Source organism: Lepisosteus platostomus, chromosome 11, assembly GCF_059453375.1.
Source record: "Lepisosteus platostomus isolate fLepPlt1 chromosome 11, fLepPlt1.hap1, whole genome shotgun sequence".
Taxonomy (NCBI): Eukaryota; Metazoa; Chordata; class Actinopteri; order Semionotiformes; family Lepisosteidae; genus Lepisosteus; species Lepisosteus platostomus.
The window spans coordinates 41,034,474-41,056,683 of NC_142621.1; the positions used below are offsets into that span (position 1 = coordinate 41,034,474).

Consider the following 22,210-nt stretch of genomic DNA (forward strand, 5'->3'; position numbering starts at 1 on the left):
AACAAATATATTTGTGCTGGCAGATTTTGGGTACTGTACAAATGGTAAATTGGCATCATTTTGATTAATAGATCATTAATGAATGACAGCTCATTAGTAATAAAGTTGATTGGGCTCAGGTGATTTAATCTGGGTAACGTGAAGCCTGGAGAAAATCATAAAAGAACCCTGGTTGCTCCAGTTATCAAAAGAACAACAAATTCATACCATTGGCGTTTCTTAATTTTACTCTAATCTGCAAACAGGTGAGCTAGTTCCAGAAAGGGAGTATATACAGTAAGACGGCAAAGGTTTAGAACCCCTAGAGAAAGATAATGACACTAGCTGGACACACCAGCGGTAGAGCAAAGTCCTCTTTAGTACTGAATCAAGATTTAGTGTAGGCTGCTTGTTGGGTGTTGGCAAGCATGGAGCAGATGTGCAAAATGATACACTAATGATCGACTGTAACGAACCTATTGCTGGAGAGGTCAGAGTGTGTTGCTCTGGGAAGGGGTATCTAATTGCTACAGGGTAGCACTTGTAGTGATTGATGGCAGCCTGACCATAGGGGGGGCTACACTTCTCAAGCGCTGGAAGATTAACATTAACATTAAAGTAGCATTCTAGCAGGACAACACGTCCTCATGCTGCTCGTACAATGTTTTCATGCAAGCTGAAGAACGCAAACGTCATGCCATGGATGCCCAACCATTTAGACGTCTGAGAGATGATCTGGGACAATCCGTGCCATCTAAAGCTCAGAGAAAACTGAACAGGCACACACATATCCAAGAAGTATGACAGACATTTGACAGAATCCCACAAGACAACATCAGTAAATGCCTACATCACAGATATTCAACTCAATAAAATATTATATGTTTCTACCCCCCCAAATTGATGCAGTTGTAAAAAGGTTTTTTATACTGTTGAAGGGAAAAAAAACACTTAAAATTATATAGTACTTTTTAAATTAGAAATGGCTTTGGTTTGCCTTTTTGGTAAAGGTATATAAATATACTGAAAATATATTTATATATAATTTTGTATCCAAAATAAGGTACTGACAGTACCTTTTCGTAGAGTGCTCAAATTTAAGTAGAATTAGAAACATTAACTCCCAATAAACTCATGCCAAAGTAAACTTCAAAGCAGAAGATATCTGGAGCTAAATGCAACAAACAAATGTTGGCGACACATACCCAAAACCATACAAAGGCAAGTCCCCCGTTCTTAAATTCAGACACTTACTGAGACTAGGAGGAACAGATAATGTAGAAATTGAGACAGGAGTGAATAGCTGTTTAGAAGGTTTCTTTTAATCAACAGATGGCCTCAATTCACTTGACACAAGTGAAAATCAAATTCTAATTTTAAAAGCAACGGACACACAGGCTTGTTGGAATGAACTGTTGTCTTGGAACTCTTCTTCAGAAATCAAGACTACCAACGAGTGCAATTATGTGTTAAGTAAAGAAAACAAATACATATATAAAAATATGAGAACCCCAAAGGGCATGGCATTCCATGTACAACTGTAGGTGTTAAATATTCTTTTTCACAGCCCAAACCAAAAGCCTTTGAAAATCTCTGAAATCAGAAAAATCAGGTTTTGAAATGAACAAAAACACTTTATAGACTCACTGCTTTGTTCAAATTAATATAGCCTTTAACTTGCTACTTTTCCAAAAATAATATCACAATGTTAAAAAAAAAATCCTTACTGTTTAAGAGAAAAGGTTAATTCTTAATTTATACTTCTGACTCTACTGCCAGGAACTCTGTTGCTATATCTACAACTTTTTCACACTGGGCTAGTCCATAATGAATCTTGTAGTAAAGATTAAAATGGATTAGACTGTTATGCAACTGAATTTTTAACAGACTATCCTGACTGTGCAGTAGTAATCCAAAACAACTGGATTTTCTTTTACCCATTATAAAGAACCTTTTTTCAAGATCAGGCAGATTTCAGTAAAGCTTGACACGAACATGAGATTTGATTATTCTGGAAGATGTGATCAGCACAATAACCTTGCTCGCTTCGGAAAAGGAGAAAAACTGTTACGAGTTTTAAAGCGTGTGTCTGAGACATTTTGGGTTACAATGTCAAAGCAAAATTAAAAATTAAAGAAACCATTTAGGAAAAAAGTTAAAAAAATAGTAATGAACAAAAATAAAATCTAAGGGTTTCAATTTTCTCAAGTCCTTCTTAAAAATAATACCTTTAGCACTCTGAAAATAATTAAATGCAAAGTGCATAGCATTCCATTTTAAGTGTAAAGATCAACTAAAATAATATGGTACCTCTCCAGAGTCCTCCATCACTATGTCACACTACATCCTGAATACCTTTCTAATCTATTTTTACAGCCTTTTTTAGCTATAACTTGTTCAGCACTATTTGCTGTGACCATTTGCTGTGACCTACAAGACCCTGTAATTGATTTTTCAACATGCTTGATGATGTAACTAAATGAATACCAAAACAAAGACACTCATGAAGAAACCCATCATAAAAAACTCCCCTGAATTGACAATGCAGTAAAACCAGCTTTTCATGTGCTTAATAGAAGATAAAACACACAAAAATATTAGCCTAAGGAACAGAGACGCTTTATTTGGAAGGCTTCTTAAATATTTCCTTATACAAACAGCTTGAATATGGGGATGGCTAGTACTTGCGACTTACTATACCATCCGTAGCATACCCTTAAGATGAATGAAAGAGGAAAAGAAAATCCTGCCAAAGATCCCCAATGTTCATGTATACTTACACGGAATTTAAAATCAATTATCTTGTTCTGTGCACTTCAGTTAATGAGGTTTTTCAATGTGTTTGTCACAAGATACAAAGGAAAGTGCATCTTACAAAGAATAATGGGACAATACAGCTTGAGAGCTGTAACCTTTTTCTTTTCTAACACATTTTTATTTGAGCAACAGGCTCTGTTTTTTGTCCTCAATCTATATAACACACTTCGTCTTCCCACTTTAAGTCTTTTTGTATTTTTGTTACTCCAACAGGGAAAATGATTTCTAATAGGGTCAGTGGTGGGGATACCTTGAAGACCCCATTTACTTTTCCTTAGAGAGGCATCCGGTTTAAAATCTTCACATGTTGGTGCTCATTCGTGTTTGGCTGTTGGCAGGTGTGAGTTCGCCTTGGCTACCTTCTCTTGGAGGGGACTGCAAAAGAAAAATCAATTCCACCAAAAATTGTGAAAGCGAAAGAAAAAAACTAAAAATCTGAATGATTGCAATACAGATTATGGTAGTGAATTAGTAAATCTAGAATCTTAAAAGGCAAAATAAGTTTCACAACAGTTTTAACACATTCTCATTTCCTGTCCAAAGCACACATAAATGATCTGTTGCTAAGGCTTTTACATTAAGCCTTTACATGGAGCCTTTTAAGGTACTGAATTTAGTGTTAATTTGTTTCAAAAAGAATCTCTTTCAATGACTGAAGCAAGCTTAAGTTAAGTTCTTGATAAATGAGACCGCTTAATTACCTTAAATATCATGCAATGCATTTATTAAAACTGGCATATGGAAACAAAACTTTTACATTGATAGTAGCCCCGATGGCCCATGAGAAAATTGTACAAAATGCAAGCAGATTGGAAGCAAGTAAACTTTACCCTGGGGACCCTGTTACCTTGACGTGAATCTGATTACGCAGCACAGCAGCCCGCAGGATCATGGCTTTTGCTCGTCTCTGGAATTCTTTTCCCATCTGTAGAGACTTTTCAAAAGTTGTGCTTCTCTGGTCCACATCCCTTGCATACAGAATCTATAAAAAATAAAATGTAATTTTCTTCTCTGTAATTCTATTCAAGAGGTCCCTGCACAGGTTTATCTTCAGAATGCTCCTAAAATCCAACTGCTCAATCTTAAAATCCCTTTACCTAAAATCAATATATCTAACTATAAATCCTCATCCTCCATTTGCCTTTTTACTGCTTTCCCATATTGCTAAAAGATTAAAATGACACAGCAACATAAATCATGCGTCTTTTTCAAAGGTGGCTTCTTCAATATCAGTGTTTCCCATTTTAAACCTATAGTTTGTTTTTGCTACCTGTGTGAAAATACTCTGCACTTCTCAAACCTAACAGGCATTGGCCTGGTTTTGAATCTTATCTAAAACCTTCTGAATTTCCTTTGCAGCTTCTTCAATGTATGCTAATCTTTCTATTTTTGCATTGTCTGCAAACATCATTAGTTTACAAATTTTGTCTTGCACATCAAGAGCTCATAAACATATGACACTTTCAAAAATACTACAATACCATGTTACAAAACAACATTTAACAACATCGCTCAATCAGAAATCAATCCCATACCTTAAGACTAAAAACTATGGAAGCCCGTTTCCGCCAGGGAGTAAAAAAAAAAGCGCTATGGTATTTCAGAATTGCAATTTAGCAACTCAGAATTGCGACTTAGCAACTCAGAATTGCGACTTCGAAATAGCCCATATTTCATTGTCTGTCCTTTTGTTATTGTAACGGATTCAGGTTCTAGGGCTTGTGCCCTCACCACTCCCACCCTAGTTCGTGCCTCAGTGCATGGGCTCGAACCCAGGTCTTGCCACCTGAGCTAAAGAACACCTTATTTTTTAAGTAAACAATGGAAATACGTAAAAAGTATGTTTCAGCTTTTATAATTGTGAATTCCTCTGGATGTGAAGTGCCTATTTCTGTATCTTATTTCATATTCTGTCTCCGTAAATAAAAACTAATTTAAAAAGCCCACCTTGACAAGACCTGGGTTCGATGAAATATGGGCTATTTTGAAGTTGCAAATGTGAGATATAAAGTCGGAATTCTGTGTTACTAAGTCGGAATTCTGAGTTACTAAGTCGGAATCCAGATGATTGATATAAATGAGAAAGAGCAGTGATCCCCACTGTGGTATTATACATCAGCTGTGACTTTAGACACAACCTATAAGGAAAAAGGACCCACAAACATCTGTCCTCATTGAAACTTTGTATCTCTAACAGCCAAGCATATACCAGTTAAATGTCACAGTCATAACTCCTGCAATATATAATAATTTGAATCTGTTTTACATACAGTTCTGAATGTTTGTATTTTCAATAACTGACATTCTGGATTTACATAGGAACTATTTATTTTTAAGCAAGCTGTTAGGAGCAATTAATCTGAATTAGGAAATATGAAATTGGCCTTCCCCATTGAAATGCAAGCCATGTAGGTTTGGATTAAAAATAACTGCTCCCTTTAGCCCTGTCTCTACTGATCTGCACTTCGAACTCCTCAGGACAGAAGATTTGAGAGTGCGTGATACAGAGCGAGCCCCCTGCCTTGCTATGAGAGTCGATCCTTGCATTGATTAAGCCCTCCAGAATCAGTTGTGTCAGTTCATCCTCCAGAGCCGCCACTGTGGTGTTGAAGGCGATCGCCATCTTGTTCATATCTGCTGACACATAGGGACTGAAGTACTGTAAGAAGAGAAAAAACACACATCTCATTAAATCAATTGAAAGTACAATGATTACCCTTCACTTCACCACACCACAGGTTCTCTTATTGGGACAACAATAAGAAAGCTAAAGGTAATGGGAAAGATGTCAATGACATAATCAGGTTCCCAGTAGTACCTTCATTGATCCAAACAGAGAACTGCAAAATTGTAAATCTTGGTAACATTTCCTGTACATTTACTAAAGACAGAGGGGACAGCAAATATAAGATGGTTGTATTATGGTAATATGTCACCAAGGAACAAATGTTTCGGAGAAGAAAAATAGTCTTAATGCTACATTCCTTGACCTAAAGTCCATATATCTAATGCTTGTGATAAATGCTAGTGAGGAAACTAATATCACAAAATGTGAAACTGAAACACCAAAAATATTTTCAATCTAGATAATGGCACATCAGATTTTAACTACAGTAATACAACAAAGAATTGGCATAACATTTTACATATACTGCTATTTATATTAAATATTATAAATCAATAGAAATATTACATGTGTACCCTTTATATCTCCCAAAGTTATAAAACCATCTAAAATACCTTGAAACTCAGTGGTATGTTTATATCACTGCTATCAAATATTAACTATAAAATTTACATAACCTGGTACCATTAGAAACTTGGTTAAACATTGATATATAAAAATATAATAAAATGATTAAAATGTCACTGAAGACCCAAGGTAATTAACTTATGGATTTCTTCCACATGGACTTCATCACTTCCAATATGTTGTGTAATCTGATAAGGATTAAACTGGTCACAAACAAGCATTACAGAAAGTTTTTTCTTCCAAATTCAAACATGGAACTACAGATTACTTTCCCACTAAACCTAAAACTTAAAATCAAACAAGTTCCAGCTCCAAAAAGACAGGTGAATACCACTACTAAAACAAAACAAAATCAGGAAATCCTATTTTTGAGGTCATACTATAAAAGTGTCCTGAACAACCCCTCTCACCTGTATAAGAGCCCTGTTTCTGATTTGCGTGTACAGTGTCCTTACATGTGGTGCCAGATACATGTCTAGCAGAAGGTTATCCTGACAGAAAATAAAAGGAAAATAATTATCAAGAGTTTTGCAGTAATGTACAAGTGCCATTATTTCAAAGTTAGCTCAAAGTAAAAATAAAAAAATTAAAATTAAAATCAAACAATTGCTGTACACAGGCAAACAATATAAAGCAGAATAAAGACATTTAAGTGCTTTTTTTCTAATTCTACTATATTCTATCAATACAGCAAACCAAATTCTGCAGAGGTTTAGCTCTGAACCAAATGAGAGGGTGGAGTGAGTTATTGAGTATTTTTAAGTTATGGGTGTCTTAATGGGGCACCGAGGAAAGGAAGGTTATTGCACAGATCTCCGCTAGTATTGTGCTGTGATGCTCAACAAGTTTCTACAGATATTCAAGTTAGAAGACAAAGCCTTCTCATCTCCTAAACATGTTTAAAAGAATCTTAGAGTGAGAGTTAAGAGCAAAAAAAAAGAGTGATCCTGCAGACTGAGCCAGTAAAGTCTATGTAAGGGATGGTAAAATATAACCCAACACAATACTTAATACTCAAACATATGCTTATTTAATTTTAAAAGGTTCATTTCACAGCTCAAGTTCACCCTGCTGTTCTGTGATATTTTTAAATTTTTATACATTTTATTTAAAAACCTGAAATATATGGAGAACAAAGACTAGCTCAAACAATCCACAAGGTTCAGCTTTAAAATACGCAGGTTCACTCACTTCACTGGGATTCTGTTCTACCTGTTAGGCAAGTACAACCAGTGTCATCACTACCAGTAAAATAAAAACAATACTATAAAAAAACAAAAGGAAGAATACAGTACATGAAGGTATACTTGTCAAGGAAAGCCCCAGCACAACAGGTTTTTTTAAAGGAAAAAATGATCAATTTACAAAAAACTAGGAACAAGTTACTTGTGATCAATTAAGCATGTGATTTGTTACACTGAGTAATTAAGGGATTATTTAGAACAACAACCTGAATGCCCTTCAGTCCTTATGGACTGTAAGGTGAGGTTGAGGGTGTGCAATTTCTGAAACATGGATGCTGACTGCAGAAATTAAGATATTTCAGCACAACACCACCAAAAAAAAAAACATTCATAAAAGCACATGTGCAAACTATTTTGTGCTATGACCCACCACAAAGATAATTTCAGTACGGGTGACTTCAGCTATTAAAGAGCGTTTCATAATGCATTATTTTAATGAGTATTATACCAGACAGAACCCACAGTGCCTGGGAGGCACAGAAAAAAGCAATTAAAATAAATCAGTTTCAAGTAATACCTCAAGTGATAAACGGTAGTCCACTGATTAAGGCAAAATAAAATATGCAAATCACTAAGACCTTGATCAATCCACATGAAGTTATCACAAAGTCCTTAAAAATTAATTAAAAATGCACAACTAAATTCTTCTTCAAACTACCAACAAGCAAAAATCAAGATTTTTTCCCCAAAGATAATGTAATAGAAATTTCAAACTTTACATTATTCAATTAGTTCCAAATTCTGCATATAAAAATATCTACCAGGATTCTGAGATAAAAAAGATGATATCTCTGATGGTATATGAGCCATCTACAATAAAGCAGATTCAAATTAGCCTTGCAAAGAATATCTGCAAAGAAATCCAACATTATATCAACACAGATTTTCCTAGATGGTACATGAATTCTACTTAGCTGCCCTTCATGCCTTTTGGGTAAGCACTGCAGCAAAGTCACTTGAAATCGTCATATAATCAAAATGGTGCATATGCTCAAGACTCAAAAATATTTAAAAAAACATGAATGTACTGGACGTTTAGGTGTTAAAATGTAAAGTAGCTCAATATTTTTAACTGAAGTATTTTAATTTTGAGATGCTCATACAGTATATAAAACAGCAATAGAAAAAACAATTTGCATTCAGAGCACTGACTGTACTGCAAATTCTCTCTGTGTACCACAAATAAAAACATCCCTTATTGCATCAAATATCTTCCACTTACATCAATAATGATACTGCTTCAAGCAAAAAATAAACGTAAGCTTTATATATTTAATTGTTGACAAAAAGATATCCCTGCAGGCAACATTAAACTATTGGTAAGATCAAATGACTCACCTTCATTTCATCCAGCATTTTCAGGCAAGATGCATACTTTGACTCGTAAAACTTAAAGATAATGTCACGAACTTGAGGCTCCAGTTCTAAAAATAATTTAAAGGAGCTGATGCAAAAGAAAATAGATGTTATTACCAGATAGACGACATATGTCCAATCCCCGTCTTTACATTAAAGATATTGCAGAATTTATTTATGCAGAAATATACGAATTCTGAGATAAATTTATTAAGATCTAGAAACTGACAGCTATTTTAAGGCAAGGTTTATTTTTTAGCTGAGTAAACAAAAATCATATTACACATTCTACAAATGTTATATGAGGGGTCCCAGGTAATTCCACAGGCAAATACATATTAAAATAAAAAGGTTCGCATTTTGGTAATCCATTGAACTATTTCATCAATTATCTTTACAGTGAATCTTGAAAAAAATAAAAGGAAATATCATAGACATGTATCTAAATCTAGTAAAAAAAATAAAGACACATGCTAATGACAATGCCTCTTAATGAAGAGAGAGACCTACCTGCTAGAAATGACATTCCGTTGCAGTTCCTGTCTGTCAAAAGTAGCCAGTGCACATAGACCGCCATAAACTGCTACGTTACTAGGGGATAGAAGCTGGGAGGGGGTCACAAAGGATTATTTTTAAGGTTCACATTTTCAAAACTTTTTTACTTAACACACTGATCACTAGAACACTATCAGGAACATATACGTAATGAAAATATAATTCGTCTCGGAAATACAGAGAAGCAAACAGATGGAAAACATTTTACTGTTCTGAAATTTGCTTCAGGTTCTACAACCATATTTATCACATGTGCCATCTGTCTGTCCAAAGCATGCAAATAAAAAGTACGTTCCATTCTCACTTCAGAAAAACGTTTTATTTTTCTGTTTCCAAACATCATCAGCTATTAAGAGAAAAATACAAAAAAAGGAATATCTTGGGTTTTTGATAAATTCTCGACACAGGAATGCCTAATTTCAGTTATTACAACCCAAGAAATAAATAGATAATATTAATGGAATCAAAATCTGTCTGCTTTAATAATGTTGGATAATGCTGAAACAACCCCCTGCTGTACTATGTGTTCTTTGTGTTTGGGGGTGTGCCATAATGGTGCATCATTTCCCAGCAGCTGGGACACAGCCTCTAAGTGAAATGCTCTCTGCAGCTGTGCTCACCTCGGGGAAGTCGCAGTGGTCGAATGAGGCCAGCAGGAAGCACTTGGCGGCCTGTTTGTATTTTCGAGAGGCTAGCTCCGCCAGGCCTGGAGTGATGGAAAGTAAAATCTGTCAGAACAGCAGCAGGGCTGTCTGCTAGGGTAAATGCCTTATGAAATGCTGTTCTTTACAGCGAAAGTAAATATAACGGATACATTTATGCAGGGTTTTGCTACTATTTGACTCTGTGACCATGAAACTCGTGTTGATGTATGATGTGTTTTGCCTAGTTACAATTCTATTTTTTAGTGTTACTTTCAGGTCACGGCACATAAAGTATGATGGATATTCAACAAAACAACATATAATATGTATTTTTAGTTGATGAGCACCACAGCGGCTGAATCTTTAAAAGTGAAACAGATTGTAAAAATCTGACACCCAACTTTAAGTGCTCATGAGCAATATTCATCTTAATCTTCCCTGTAGGCAAATTGCACACCTTAGTCACTAACCATGTAATATACACTCCACTCACTGAACATACATGGACCTCTCCATCTTAAAAACATACATGTAACGATTCTTGCACTGGGAACACATTTTGAATTAGTTTAGAGTTGTTTTTTTCAAGAACACAGTCATGTACTTTGAGTACATATGTCTATATATTAGGCCCTAAAGAAAATGTTGTTAAAACCGTTCAAATTTAGAAGCCTATAGCTCAGGAGATTAACAATGTTTACTAAAAACGTAACTACAACATCAAACAACAAACAAATGACATCCTGTGTGTTAAAAGTCACACTGCTTGCACCATTTTCTATTTTGGTTTAACAATGGCCTCCCTTCTAATGTAAATGAGACAGAATGAAACTTAAATTTTATATCCTTATACAAAACTTAGAATTTTGAGAGATTACTTTTTAAAGTATAATGTATATAAAATTATCTTACAGCTATCCAAACTCAAAAAGGAGAAAACCACAAATGACATGCTAAATTAACCTATCCAAACTGTTCATAGATATCATAATTAATATATCACAGTAAAGGGGCAATTGATATAGATTGATCATGATGACAAGATGAAATACAGTAGCACTTTTCCAGGGAGTAACAAAGTAAAATTTTAAACTTGCCAATAATTAATTGAAATTGATATTTCTCAGTCTTTCTTTTAATGATCTTTGATCTAAATTACCTGTGTTAACCTCGAAGTATGTACAGAAACAGTCCATATGGACAAGAGATTCACTTAAATAAAAAATCCTTAAACGTATAAAGAAGAAATAAATATTAAAATACCTGCAGCACATTTTAGTTTGGTGAGGACTGCCTGGTTTTGACTGTCTCTTTCTCCTCTTTGCTGTTGGACAAGAAAATGAATTAATTACAAGAAAACAAATATACAGTACAGCTTTTAGGAAAGTTAAAAAACTAATTAAAACTGAAAAAGTAAGGATCATACCTCTGCTATTTCTGGAGTGGATTCAGCCTTGCTGACATAGCTAAGGACATGGGACCAGTTCTGGAGGTAAACACTAACCTACAAAAAGAAAAGGAAACAAATGTTAAAGCCTGCCCCCTAGTGTTCTCAATCCTAATAATCCACACACATTAAATATTGTGTTATCTATTCGATTAAACCCAAACAATAACTTATTTTTACAATGGCTCTTGCTTCCATATACATCCCACATTTTAAATAGCACTAGAACGCAAAAGTACTTATTTTAGAGTCCCATCTAAATAGTGATGTAGAAACAAATTAGAAAATTCATAAACAATTTAGTCATTTCTCATGCTGTCACTGCTGTAATTGCCCTCCTTCCATTCAGCATATTTTTCAATCTTACTCCATCAAATATGGGAGAAAAAAGCTATTGATCAAAGATGATCCATCCTGATCTATCACTTTTGTTTACATAAGATCTATTAAACCAGTCAAGAGTAACAAACTACTGCTGTGAAAAATTACACACAGAATTACTGGTGTCAAAACATCTAAAATACTTATAACAGGCTTGAAGCTTTGGATTTCCTTCATTTCATAAAGCTAGGTGATGCTCACATTTTCAAGGTAATTTATTTCTGCTAGGATATTTGCAGTTTAACTAGAGCCTAGAGATCTTCAGAGCCTATGTACCTTATGCAACTCAAGGTTCAGAAATGCAACATTATTTTCCTTTACAAGTATTTCACAAATGATTAAGTAATTGAACCTTAAATTAATGTTTTTTAGATTTGTCTAACAAAAAGTTAACCATCAGGTGATTTGAACCAACACCAATATCTAATGTTAATAATGATCTCCTTAACAATTTTAATATCGCAGGTTTGAACCACATGCAGGCTACATACCTTGATTACATTAAGACACATGTTGATGACGTGTTTGGCGCTAGTGCAGTAGTCTCGGGCTCGGGAATAACATTTCAAGGCATTGCTGAGGTCACCACAGTCTAAATAATGATCTCCCAGGTCATCATGACCCCTCCTAGAACGAAGTTTTTCCAGCAAGGAGTTAGTAAAAACTGAAACCATTAAATAGCACTCGCATTTAAAATCCAAGGAAAAGGCAAAGGTCAGTTACAGTACCTATTGTGAGGGAAGGTGCAAACTGTCGGCAAAGGGTATTCTTTTAATTATTCTGAGGAAGTAGCTTGCTTGTGTTCTGAACAAACCCAGTCTACTGCTGCTGAGCATCTGCTAAGTTAGTTAAAGAATATGAGACAAACTGCTTTGAGTTACTGAACTGGCTACATGTGCCCTAAAGGCTAGTCTGAGACTCCCTCATGTATTTGAGATGCAGTTCACAGCAGTTAAGTGTTCTTAGTGTAACTTTTTTTTTTAATTTAAGGAAGTTAAAGCTCAAAGAGAAAAGCATTTGAGTTCTTCTTAAGGGTACTGGAGACGCTCCGCAGTCTTCACTTCCAATAACACGTGCATTACTATCCTTAAGCACCTGCCTTTTATCCTATGGTGCTAAAACAAGGCTTCAGCTAGAGCCTCACTGCTCACATTTACCTGATGCTCTCTTTGATGGAGTTTCCCTTGTAGTTTTTCAGGTCTGTGTCAAGTTTCTCCAGTTTGAGTAGAGCTTTTTTCCTTGTGGACTCGGCCCAGGCTGTATCAAGAGGAGGGGGCTCTACCCCACCCTCTGGAACTGCATCCGGAACTCCCTGAACATCCCTGTGGTCAGGCAAAAACAGTTACAGCTAAACAGATATTAGATTTATCTCATATAAGATAAGATATACAGTGGGTATATAGCTTACCTTTAAATTTACCCTATATTATAATTAATTAAACACTCACAAGAGGAATGAGAATGTCACTGTGCAGAATCCAAAAAAAGCATATTTCAAGTAAAGATTTAAGTTCCTCAGAAAGAACATAGTAATTTGCTACACTGGAACTGCTTCAAATCTGGAACTAGTGCATTATATATCACAAACTGCAATTCTATCTGTCAATACAGCAGCAGTCATATGAACTAATAAATTCAACATACAGTTAAGCTGTTTCAGGTATTGCCCAGATAGGCCTGGCGGAAATTAACATGAAGATGTAAAGCAAGAAGGCTGTCATACCTAGTAGCTTCAGTAAGCTTGCGGTGGATTTCCTCATAGACATCAACATTAAACGTTCTTTGGACGAAAGAGAGAGCCATCTTGAGAGCTTCAACACGCAGCTGGGGACAGTGGTCAGCAATAAACTGCAGCCTCTCAATCCTCATTAGCCCGCTGTAGCTGGAGGCATACTGCTCCAGATCCTAAAACAAAACACCTACCTATTGTTACCATATCATATATTACCTATGTTAACTATTGCTAAGGGAGGCACTTTAGGCATTAAAGTGCTAATAACACACCAAAGGTATAAAACAAGTCTCTATTAAACTGCATATTTATGGCCAGGGGATAAGGGCATCGCACAAGCAAAAAAAAATTAATCTAATTTAAAGATGCCTTTAAGGAAACAGACATCCAAATGAGGCATAAGATTAATAAACCTCTACTGTTTCATTTGATGTGTGAAAAAGAAAATGACAATGCCTAGTATATAGTTTTTTTATCTTCTAGGGAAGTAGATTGGATCAATATTTGTAAATTCTACTTTTCTCATGCAATACACTTAGGGAGCTAGAAAATCCAATTTCATGATTGAAGATGTGTCATTTAAAAAAATATACATTTGAAGAGCAAGATGACTACTTAATGCACATTCATCCAGACCAAAAACATCACTACATCAATAAAGATCAATATAGCATCATATGGAACAGTTAAATGAACTGAGATGAGGACTACTTACAAGAGTTATATTTCATACTACTATTTCATGATAGATAAGTACTGTTGTTGTCAGATAAGCACTAGAAAACAAGATCTAATTGAATTTGCCTTTCCTGAATTATAATCTAAGTGCATCATATGCTTCAGTGTAATTTGGATAAAAATGTCCATGTGCCAAATGTTTGCTTCTGAGAATATCTCGCTTAATCTTCGCATGCCAAATACTTCAGTTCAACTTTTAAGTTATACGAAGGTAATTCACGTACCAGTGTTGGATTTTCCACAACATAATTCGTATCAGGTGCATTCTGCTGGTCTTCCTGCGGGTCAGCATCTATTTGCATGGGCTCCACAGCCCCCTAAAAGTGGAAGTCAAAATGATTTTGCTGATGAAACATAATGTATATAACAGAAGATAAGCCATTTTGGCAAATCTCTCAGGTAATTCCACTATCTTACAGGTGAACTGTGTAAATGAGTGCTTCAAACAAACAATGGAAGAAAAAATTGAACACAAATTCTTCTTGAAATCAATTAAGATACCCAAGCCCAAGCATGAACATTTTTAGATACAACTGAATACAACACATTACTATTATTAAACTAGAAAACTATTTCAGAATGTATTCAATAAGTAATAAGTACATTCATGTAAAAGGAATTTATTCTAGTATATCATTAAAACAGTTCACATACTGTATAACGAAAGGAATTCTGGTTAATCAAAAAGACAGCCCTAGGAAAGAAGCTATTCAAATACTGGGTGGTTAAGATTTTAATCAGCTGGCAGAATCTTCCTGAAGGAAATTATAAAACGGGTGGTAACCTGGGTAGGAAGGGTTATAAGCAATCTTTCCTTCCTGCTTCTTTACTCTGGAATTGTACAAAACATCAGTGGAGGGCAGATGACAGCCAGTGACCCTCTCTGCAGAGCAAATAACACACTGCAGTTTGATTTTGGAGTGGGCAGACATTTTGCCAAACCAAACAGTTATAGGTGTTTCACAATGGTCTCGATAATGGCTCTGTAAAACTGTATCAGAATTTGTTGAGAAACACCAAAACTTTTTTAATTGTTCACACTTTGAATCCCAGCCCTTTCCAAAGTAGGGACTACCTTGATGTCTGGACGTCTCCACAGACCACGCACTACAACACTGTTTTCAAAAACGTTCTTTTTTGGATTCAATTACCTTGTACACATAACTTGTGTATTTTATAATATCAACCCATTTCCTCAATCAGAAAAGGTAGGTCTGTGCCACCTCACATTTAATAGATCAGCAGTTGGATTACTTTACAAGCCATGCTGCCTCTCAGTCTCCTCAATCACAACTGGCAGTTGATTAATAGAATTACCGAAAGAAAGATCTCATACAAAAGTTCACTGTTCTGGTAATAAGGGTGGCCATTCTTTCTGTGTATTTGTACATAACAGCGGAAACAATACAAAAAGTGAAGCTAAGCTATTTACCACTGATAACGAGACCACAAACGTGAATTACAAAAATTGAGAAAATGATTGTTTTGTGATGCATGTTAAGAGAAATACATGTGTAGTGAATTTCCAGTTGTCTTATGGTTAGCATTTTAGGCAAGTTGAGTCACTGAGATTTTATTAAGTGGAGCAAGTCATTTTGCAAGTTGTTTATTTCAGTTCTATACAGATGCATACTGAAGAAAACATGATGATCTTGAGAAACTTTTACAGCTAATTTAAGTCAATACCGACAAGCGTTTTGCTGTTACTGTACCATTGTGTAAACTATATGACTGTTGCAAATAACTGTTTGTTTTGTTTTTAATATTTGGATGTTTTAGTAATTCTGTTACAATTAAAATTCGTGAAATTCATATTTAAGAACTTGTTAAACTGCAATTAAATGCATTACTTGACCAAAATAATCTGGCTGTTAAACAAATGTTGGAGGCTTGAGCGCCATGGATGATGCTACAAAAACACTGTGATGATTATGGTGAAATCAAGTTTTTCTATCATTGCTTTGAGAATTTAAATTGTATTTTTAGTAAGCCTGACTTAAAAGCAGAATTTTACACAAGGTGCATATCAGTGCTAAAGATTTGTTTTGCATTATGAAGTCATTTCAGTTAATGCCAGTTTTGAAGGCTGCACTTAGTATTTAATCTGAGTAAGCAAACACAAATTTGTAGTCCAGACACAGATAATCTAAATTGTAAAGTGTACAGGCTACATACACATCTTGGAAATTTAATCTGGTCAAAGACGCTTGTTCTATCGGCAAGCAATAACTAAAGAACCTAATTTAAAAAAAAATAGCATATACTTGAAAAATTAAATTGAAATGTGTGCAAAACACTGGCTTACATCATACACAACATACTGTAAAGTACTTAATGAGAATAAAATTAGAATGGAACTAATGTTTAAATTAACTCACACACAATAGGCCCTGCACTGAATCTGTCTCTATTCTCTAATGGACTTCAAGTGATAGACAAGTCAAAGGTGGGCAAAACCTTGTAAAGCACTAATATAAGGTAATGCAATGTTAGTTCTAGTGTGAAAGAATACACCATTCATTTGAACTTTAACATTAGAGTTTAGAGATTTTCATGAGGGCACATAGTTGGAACAGATGTATGCATTTTAGATTCAAACATGCCTACTCAGACCAGGCAAAATGAGTGTGCAATCAATCTGAACATGCTGATTAGTGATACACAAAATATACTGGAAAGGAGATGAAAACCTTAAAAAGAAAACATAAAAACTTACCAGAGAATAAGAAAACTAAGACTACTGCATGATATGTTTGAGTATACTTTGAAACTGTACAGAGTTCAGATAACAGGTTTACAGAAAAGTAGGAATGAAAGAAGACAATTTAATATCCTCAACCCGTGGAGGAACACAGGAGCAAACTAATAAAATTGGTATAATCTTTATGAACTAAGATTCACTGGACACTGTTCTTATTTGAAAAATGAAAAAAATGCCTTTACACGATGTCTCATTTATTTTAACTGTTTTTTTTTCTTCCATGCCAACTTATTTATTCCCAAAACATCAATATGCTTTGAAAATGCCTTGTGGCTAATATTAAAAACACTTGAAGTTCTGCGTAGAGAAAGCAAAATACCATGTATTACAATGGGACCCTGTACTTTTTAAAGTACTATTTTATTTTCAGTTGTATGACATGTCTTCTTCACTCCCCTTTGGCCTTTTTTACATTGATATGAAACTGTGAGGTTAACATGAGGTTAAATAGAACTGGAAACAGATGACTGTAGGACATCCTTATATCTCTTTCAAATTCATCCCGACACCAGTGCGCTTAATTTCTTGAAAGGATTAATCAAGAATGAAAAACAAATAATTCCAAACGTCTTAGGTTGCTGTAAGTAATTGTATACTTCAGAACATCTGCACACTGGCAATGTCCTAAAACTAAAACTTAAGCCAAGAAAGGTACAAGTAGGTATAAATGCAACACCATATTTAACCATCAATGACTTAAAGCCAAAAATTCAATTTAAGTAAACAGAAGACTGCCGCCCCCTAGTGACTTGCATGAAACTGCTTGATGTTTCCACAGAAATTTGTAAGTGTATCCATGGATACTACATTGGCCAAGACTCACATTATGTCAGTGCAAGTGCCTCTCCTCGTAGTACATGCAGAAGACATCTTTCCTGGTATAGATGGCAACACTCAAAAGACTGATTTTTGGTATTTTTTTATTTTTGGCAGTGTGATATAATGCAGATGTTCTGGACCACATAAACCGAGCCAAGACCCCAGTTTAGGATGGTTTATGTATGATTTCCGTTTCACTTTCAATTTTACCTTTAAAGGGAATGTCAGTTTCTGAACATTACACTAAGATCATATTGGTATGCATATGGTGCCAATTTTGGTTAAATTAACTCTTTGGAAGAAGCTTCTACTTGCAGCACTAACACATTGCATTTAGTGTATTTACTGCACCAATCCTGCCTTTCGGTGCTAGTCTCAAAATGTAACCCTGAGCCTTCAAAAAAGAAGACAAAAGCACTTTGTTCTCATAGTGTTTCAAGAACAGCCTGTGCTTAAGTCACAGCTTCTGCCGCATTCAAGCCTCAAACATTTTGTCTCTGCACTACTATATCCTACACTATACCTCTGGTAGCAGCGCACAGGCTGATAGGCTGGCGCTAAGGACGCTGTCCCCCGCAGTATAGGAAAGGAAGAGGTCAGACCTACTGCTGTGGGGAGTGCAGAAAAGGTCTGTCACTGAGGAAGAGGCTGAGCTGGGAGGAGAGCTATCCCTGATCCTTTCCTGAGCTTGCTCTACACCCCCTGTCCCTGACATAGAACTTTCCTGCAAGAAGGACATCAGAAACAGAACAACATGGGCATGTACCATCAAATTATAAATAAAGCGATCACTGGTACAAAAACAAATAAAACTGTTAATGCAGAATATTTAAAAAGTAAAATGGACAACTCTAAATATACCTTATTTACAGTTACCGTACAAATAACATACACCCGAGCTTCTGGGAAAGAAGACATACTGGTTTCCAGGACTAGGGACATTGTTCTTAATATTTTAAGAATCAGCCTAGAATCAGCCTGTTATTGCAAAAACTGGACCATGTTAAAACTTCAATTAAGGCGCTAGTGCTATTAAAAAATAGAAAACCCATAGGCACCCCAACCCTTGGGAAACAGCATTGGAAAACTCCCGGCTTAAAAAGCTGATATTAAAAATAAATGTGACAAAATATTAAATTCAGATATTGCCGCACTTTAAACATCAAAAGTGTTTTGTACCAACTGAGTCCTTAGAAAAGTGAATGAAAAAATAATCTGCAAAGCTCAATGCATCTGAGATGCTCTTAAATATTTGGACCCCCTAAACGTACATACATTATTTCTGAGCATTAATATAAAAAATAATATTGCATCAGAATTATGATGATGTGTAATATCCATCAGATGAATTGTCACATAATATTTGATAAATTACCGGTGTAACAATTTTACAAACAGAAACCAAGAAAGGAATAAATCTTCAATTACTAGACATAAAACACTTGAGGTAAATCTAAAATTGTGAAGTTAGCAAACCTGTAATTTTTTTATTAAATGCCAAAAAAGCCAAGGAAGTAAAATAATATTAAGGTCACTGTAAAATACAAGAGTAAGAAGGTTTTCAATAAATTAGGCTAAACAATTTGCATAACTGTACAATACAAATTGTCAACCTAAACATCTATAAAACGACTTCTGTTACTCAAAACTGTTAATTATACCTTTGCTATTCCCATCAATATAACTGCTGTTACCTTGTCTAATGCACACATAACCTTTCTGAATTGTCTGCACTGTACTCGGTGACTAGGTGAACAAACTGTGAAAGTTCATCGACACCAACCTAAAAACACATAAATAATGAAAACCTCATTCAGATTTTGCTTTAGCAAGCTTATTTATTTCCCAGCAGTTCTGACCTGTACATTTTAAAAATAGCTTGTAAAATACTGCAATGTATAATCCAGAGTATAAAAAGGATGCTACAGCCTGAAGTCAGACGAGGACGACATCAAGCTATCTAATCACTGGTTTATATGATGCAATGGGCTTCAATAACAACAAGAGGCCCACCAGCATCTTAAGCCTATTCTTTTACCGTTTCCAAAGCAAGGCCGAAAATAAAACGATCATAAAGATTTACTATTAAAATTATATGCAACATTTAAAAAACGACCAAATTAGACTTGTTCTAGCAGTAGAATTCCCCGAGTTCTCAGTACCGGTTGGAGCTAAATGACCAAATGCACCTAAAGTTGGGAGAGACTATCCACACTGTGCACCCCTAGTAATGATATCTACTCAAATCCCAGAAAACACCCACTCCCTCTTATTTCCCACATAAATTAGATAAACAAAACACATATCAAGAAAACGAAATGCCGCCGTCGTGATTGAACCCGCTTAAACCGAACTTAGACAAGTTGACAAGACCTCTTCCAAAATTGACAAGAGCCGGAGGCCCAATTCATTTCAATGGGATGACCGAACCAGAGAAGTCAAAGCCAACGTACTGCCTAACGTTACCAACATGTATCTAGTTGGTACTGCAACTAATAAACGCCTTGTGGATATCAAAATTTTAATAATTAGTTTACCTGAAAGTTAAAGACCTGCACGGGTAGAGGCATCTCCTCCTCCTTCTATGCAGAAACACAAGCGCTCACAAACACATCCGGGGTACAGGGCAACACGTAGTGAGCACGCACCTTGAACGTCTTGACGTCATGTCGGGGGGCTTGCAGCAAACGCAAGCGCAGTGTTGCACAGGGAGTTCATTGTATGATGAAAAAGGGAATGTTACCCAGTGAATTTGAAAGGCATATACTGTAATATGATTACTGTTTTTATATGGAGCAAGTGCTGGCTATTTTGATAACTTTTTATGTCAAAGAATAAAACATTTAATAGACAGGAATAAAATAAGATACAGAAAAAAGAAGGTTTGTGAATTATTTTATTTAAAATCTTATATGAATACAGAAAATACAATTATTTACATATTTTATGTACATGTAGCGTAAATATGTAGCGTGAATGGAAGAGCAGCCAGAAACCGTAGTGTATACTTTTCCTTAAGGTAAACCAATTTACTCTTCAAATTTATGTGTGCAAAGTATTACTTTTATTATAGCACATATCTAAAAAGAGCCTGTTATTCTTTATTAAAACTAGAGACTGTTCCTAACCTAACAAATTCCAGATGTAAAAATTAATTAAAGACACATTGAAATTATGTTATTAAACTAAGTCTGGAGGAATTCACATTTGTAACGCTTGCTGTTAGTACCCAACAGGACATAGGTGCCCTGCCTGAAAAGCACTCATGAAATTGTGTATTCACTGGGGTTTAAAACAGGCTATGACTGACTGGCCTGATTATAGTGCCTGCAAATTTTGACTTTGACCTATGAATACATAAGTGTGTTATACAACAGTTTACATAGAATAAATTTATTTCAGAATTCAGAATTTTGTAGACGTTTTGAAACAGATGCAGTATCCAGTAGATGCAGTAAATGTTATGTATTGCTCTGTCCTTATTTTATGCAAATTTTGCTAGTACATTTGGCCTGAATCATGCTGAATAAAACAGCAATTTATTTAAGAAGTGGAAAGAAAGTTCTTATGTTACAGAATTAACTAATCATGTAAACTGGAGTCAGTAACTGCCACCTTTTTGTTGTTTTGCACATTGCCTGTTGTTTTTTTGCACATTGTCTGTTGTTGTTTTTTGCACACTGCCTGTTGTCTCTGTCTTTCTTTTGCTATACAATTGTATTGTTGTTGTTGTTGTTGTTGTTTTTCTCTTTGTACTACTTATGTCCGAGAGCTAGCTAAATAGCATTTCATTATACCATATACCATGTATATGAGTGTAATGACAATAAACTTGAACTTGAACTTAACTCTTAATTTGGAGTCCTAAAAGATTTGCTTTTTTCTCACTTGCTGTTTCTGTTTATAAATAAACAAACCTTACAGGTCTTGATATTGTATTGGATGTGTCCTGATGTCTACATCAGTGCTGACACTTCTTCTGAAATGACACCCCATCCAGTGGTGACATCTTCTTTGAAACCATGATAACAAGTCCTTGCTTTTGTCTAGCGCTTTTCACCCCAAAGGAATCCGAAGCACTTTGGAGACAGGAGATGACCCACACCATCCTCTTTTGAAACAGAACCCACTGGTGTGAGGGACAGTAATCCCACGAGACAGCAGCTCAGGTGAAGAAGTGAGAGGTAACTTCAATAACTGAATTAAGGGGGAACTTTAGATTGGCCACATTGTGCAACCTGAAAGCAGAGCTTGGACAGGATACTGAGGTAAACACCCACCCTCTTTCAAAAGGTGCTATGGAAACTTTCTCAAATACTCAAATAGGACTACAGTTTAAATTCGACCTCAAAAGACAGAACCACCTACTGGGTCATTGATTTTGAAATGTCCAGAGAGAATAGAGCCACTTAGAGAATTGGTCCACTAAAACCAGCCACAGAAGCAACCTGGATTTCCTTTGGAGGTCTTCCAAAGCTTACCAG

At 35.4% G+C, this 22,210-nt stretch overlaps 1 protein-coding gene across 5 annotated transcripts; it reads right to left on the reverse strand.

The window, feature by feature from the left end:
• Positions 1–2,576: 2,576 nt before the first annotated feature.
• On the reverse strand, positions 2,577–20,384 carry gps1 (G protein pathway suppressor 1). 5 transcript variants are annotated; one of them, XM_088599691.1, is made up of 15 exons: positions 20,264–20,351; positions 18,250–18,450; positions 14,371–14,463; positions 13,400–13,581; positions 12,834–12,998; positions 12,168–12,303; positions 11,275–11,352; positions 11,112–11,172; positions 9,825–9,910; positions 9,160–9,254; positions 8,632–8,737; positions 6,460–6,540; positions 5,318–5,455; positions 3,627–3,778; positions 2,577–3,171 (listed from the first exon to the last, which is right to left on the reverse strand). In XM_088599691.1, the coding sequence occupies exons 1-15, from the start codon at positions 20,294–20,296 to the stop codon at positions 3,111–3,113; spliced, it is 1,668 nt and encodes a 555-aa protein (XP_088455817.1). In that variant the 5' UTR covers positions 20,297–20,351; the 3' UTR covers positions 2,577–3,110. The 5 variants fall into 5 exon arrangements, with proteins under 5 accessions (XP_088455817.1, XP_088455818.1, XP_088455819.1 ...); XM_088599692.1 differs by having other exon boundaries at positions 3,644–3,778; positions 20,264–20,348; XM_088599693.1 differs by lacking the exon at positions 20,264–20,351 and adding an exon at positions 19,421–19,453.
• Positions 20,385–22,210: the final 1,826 nt, after the last annotated feature.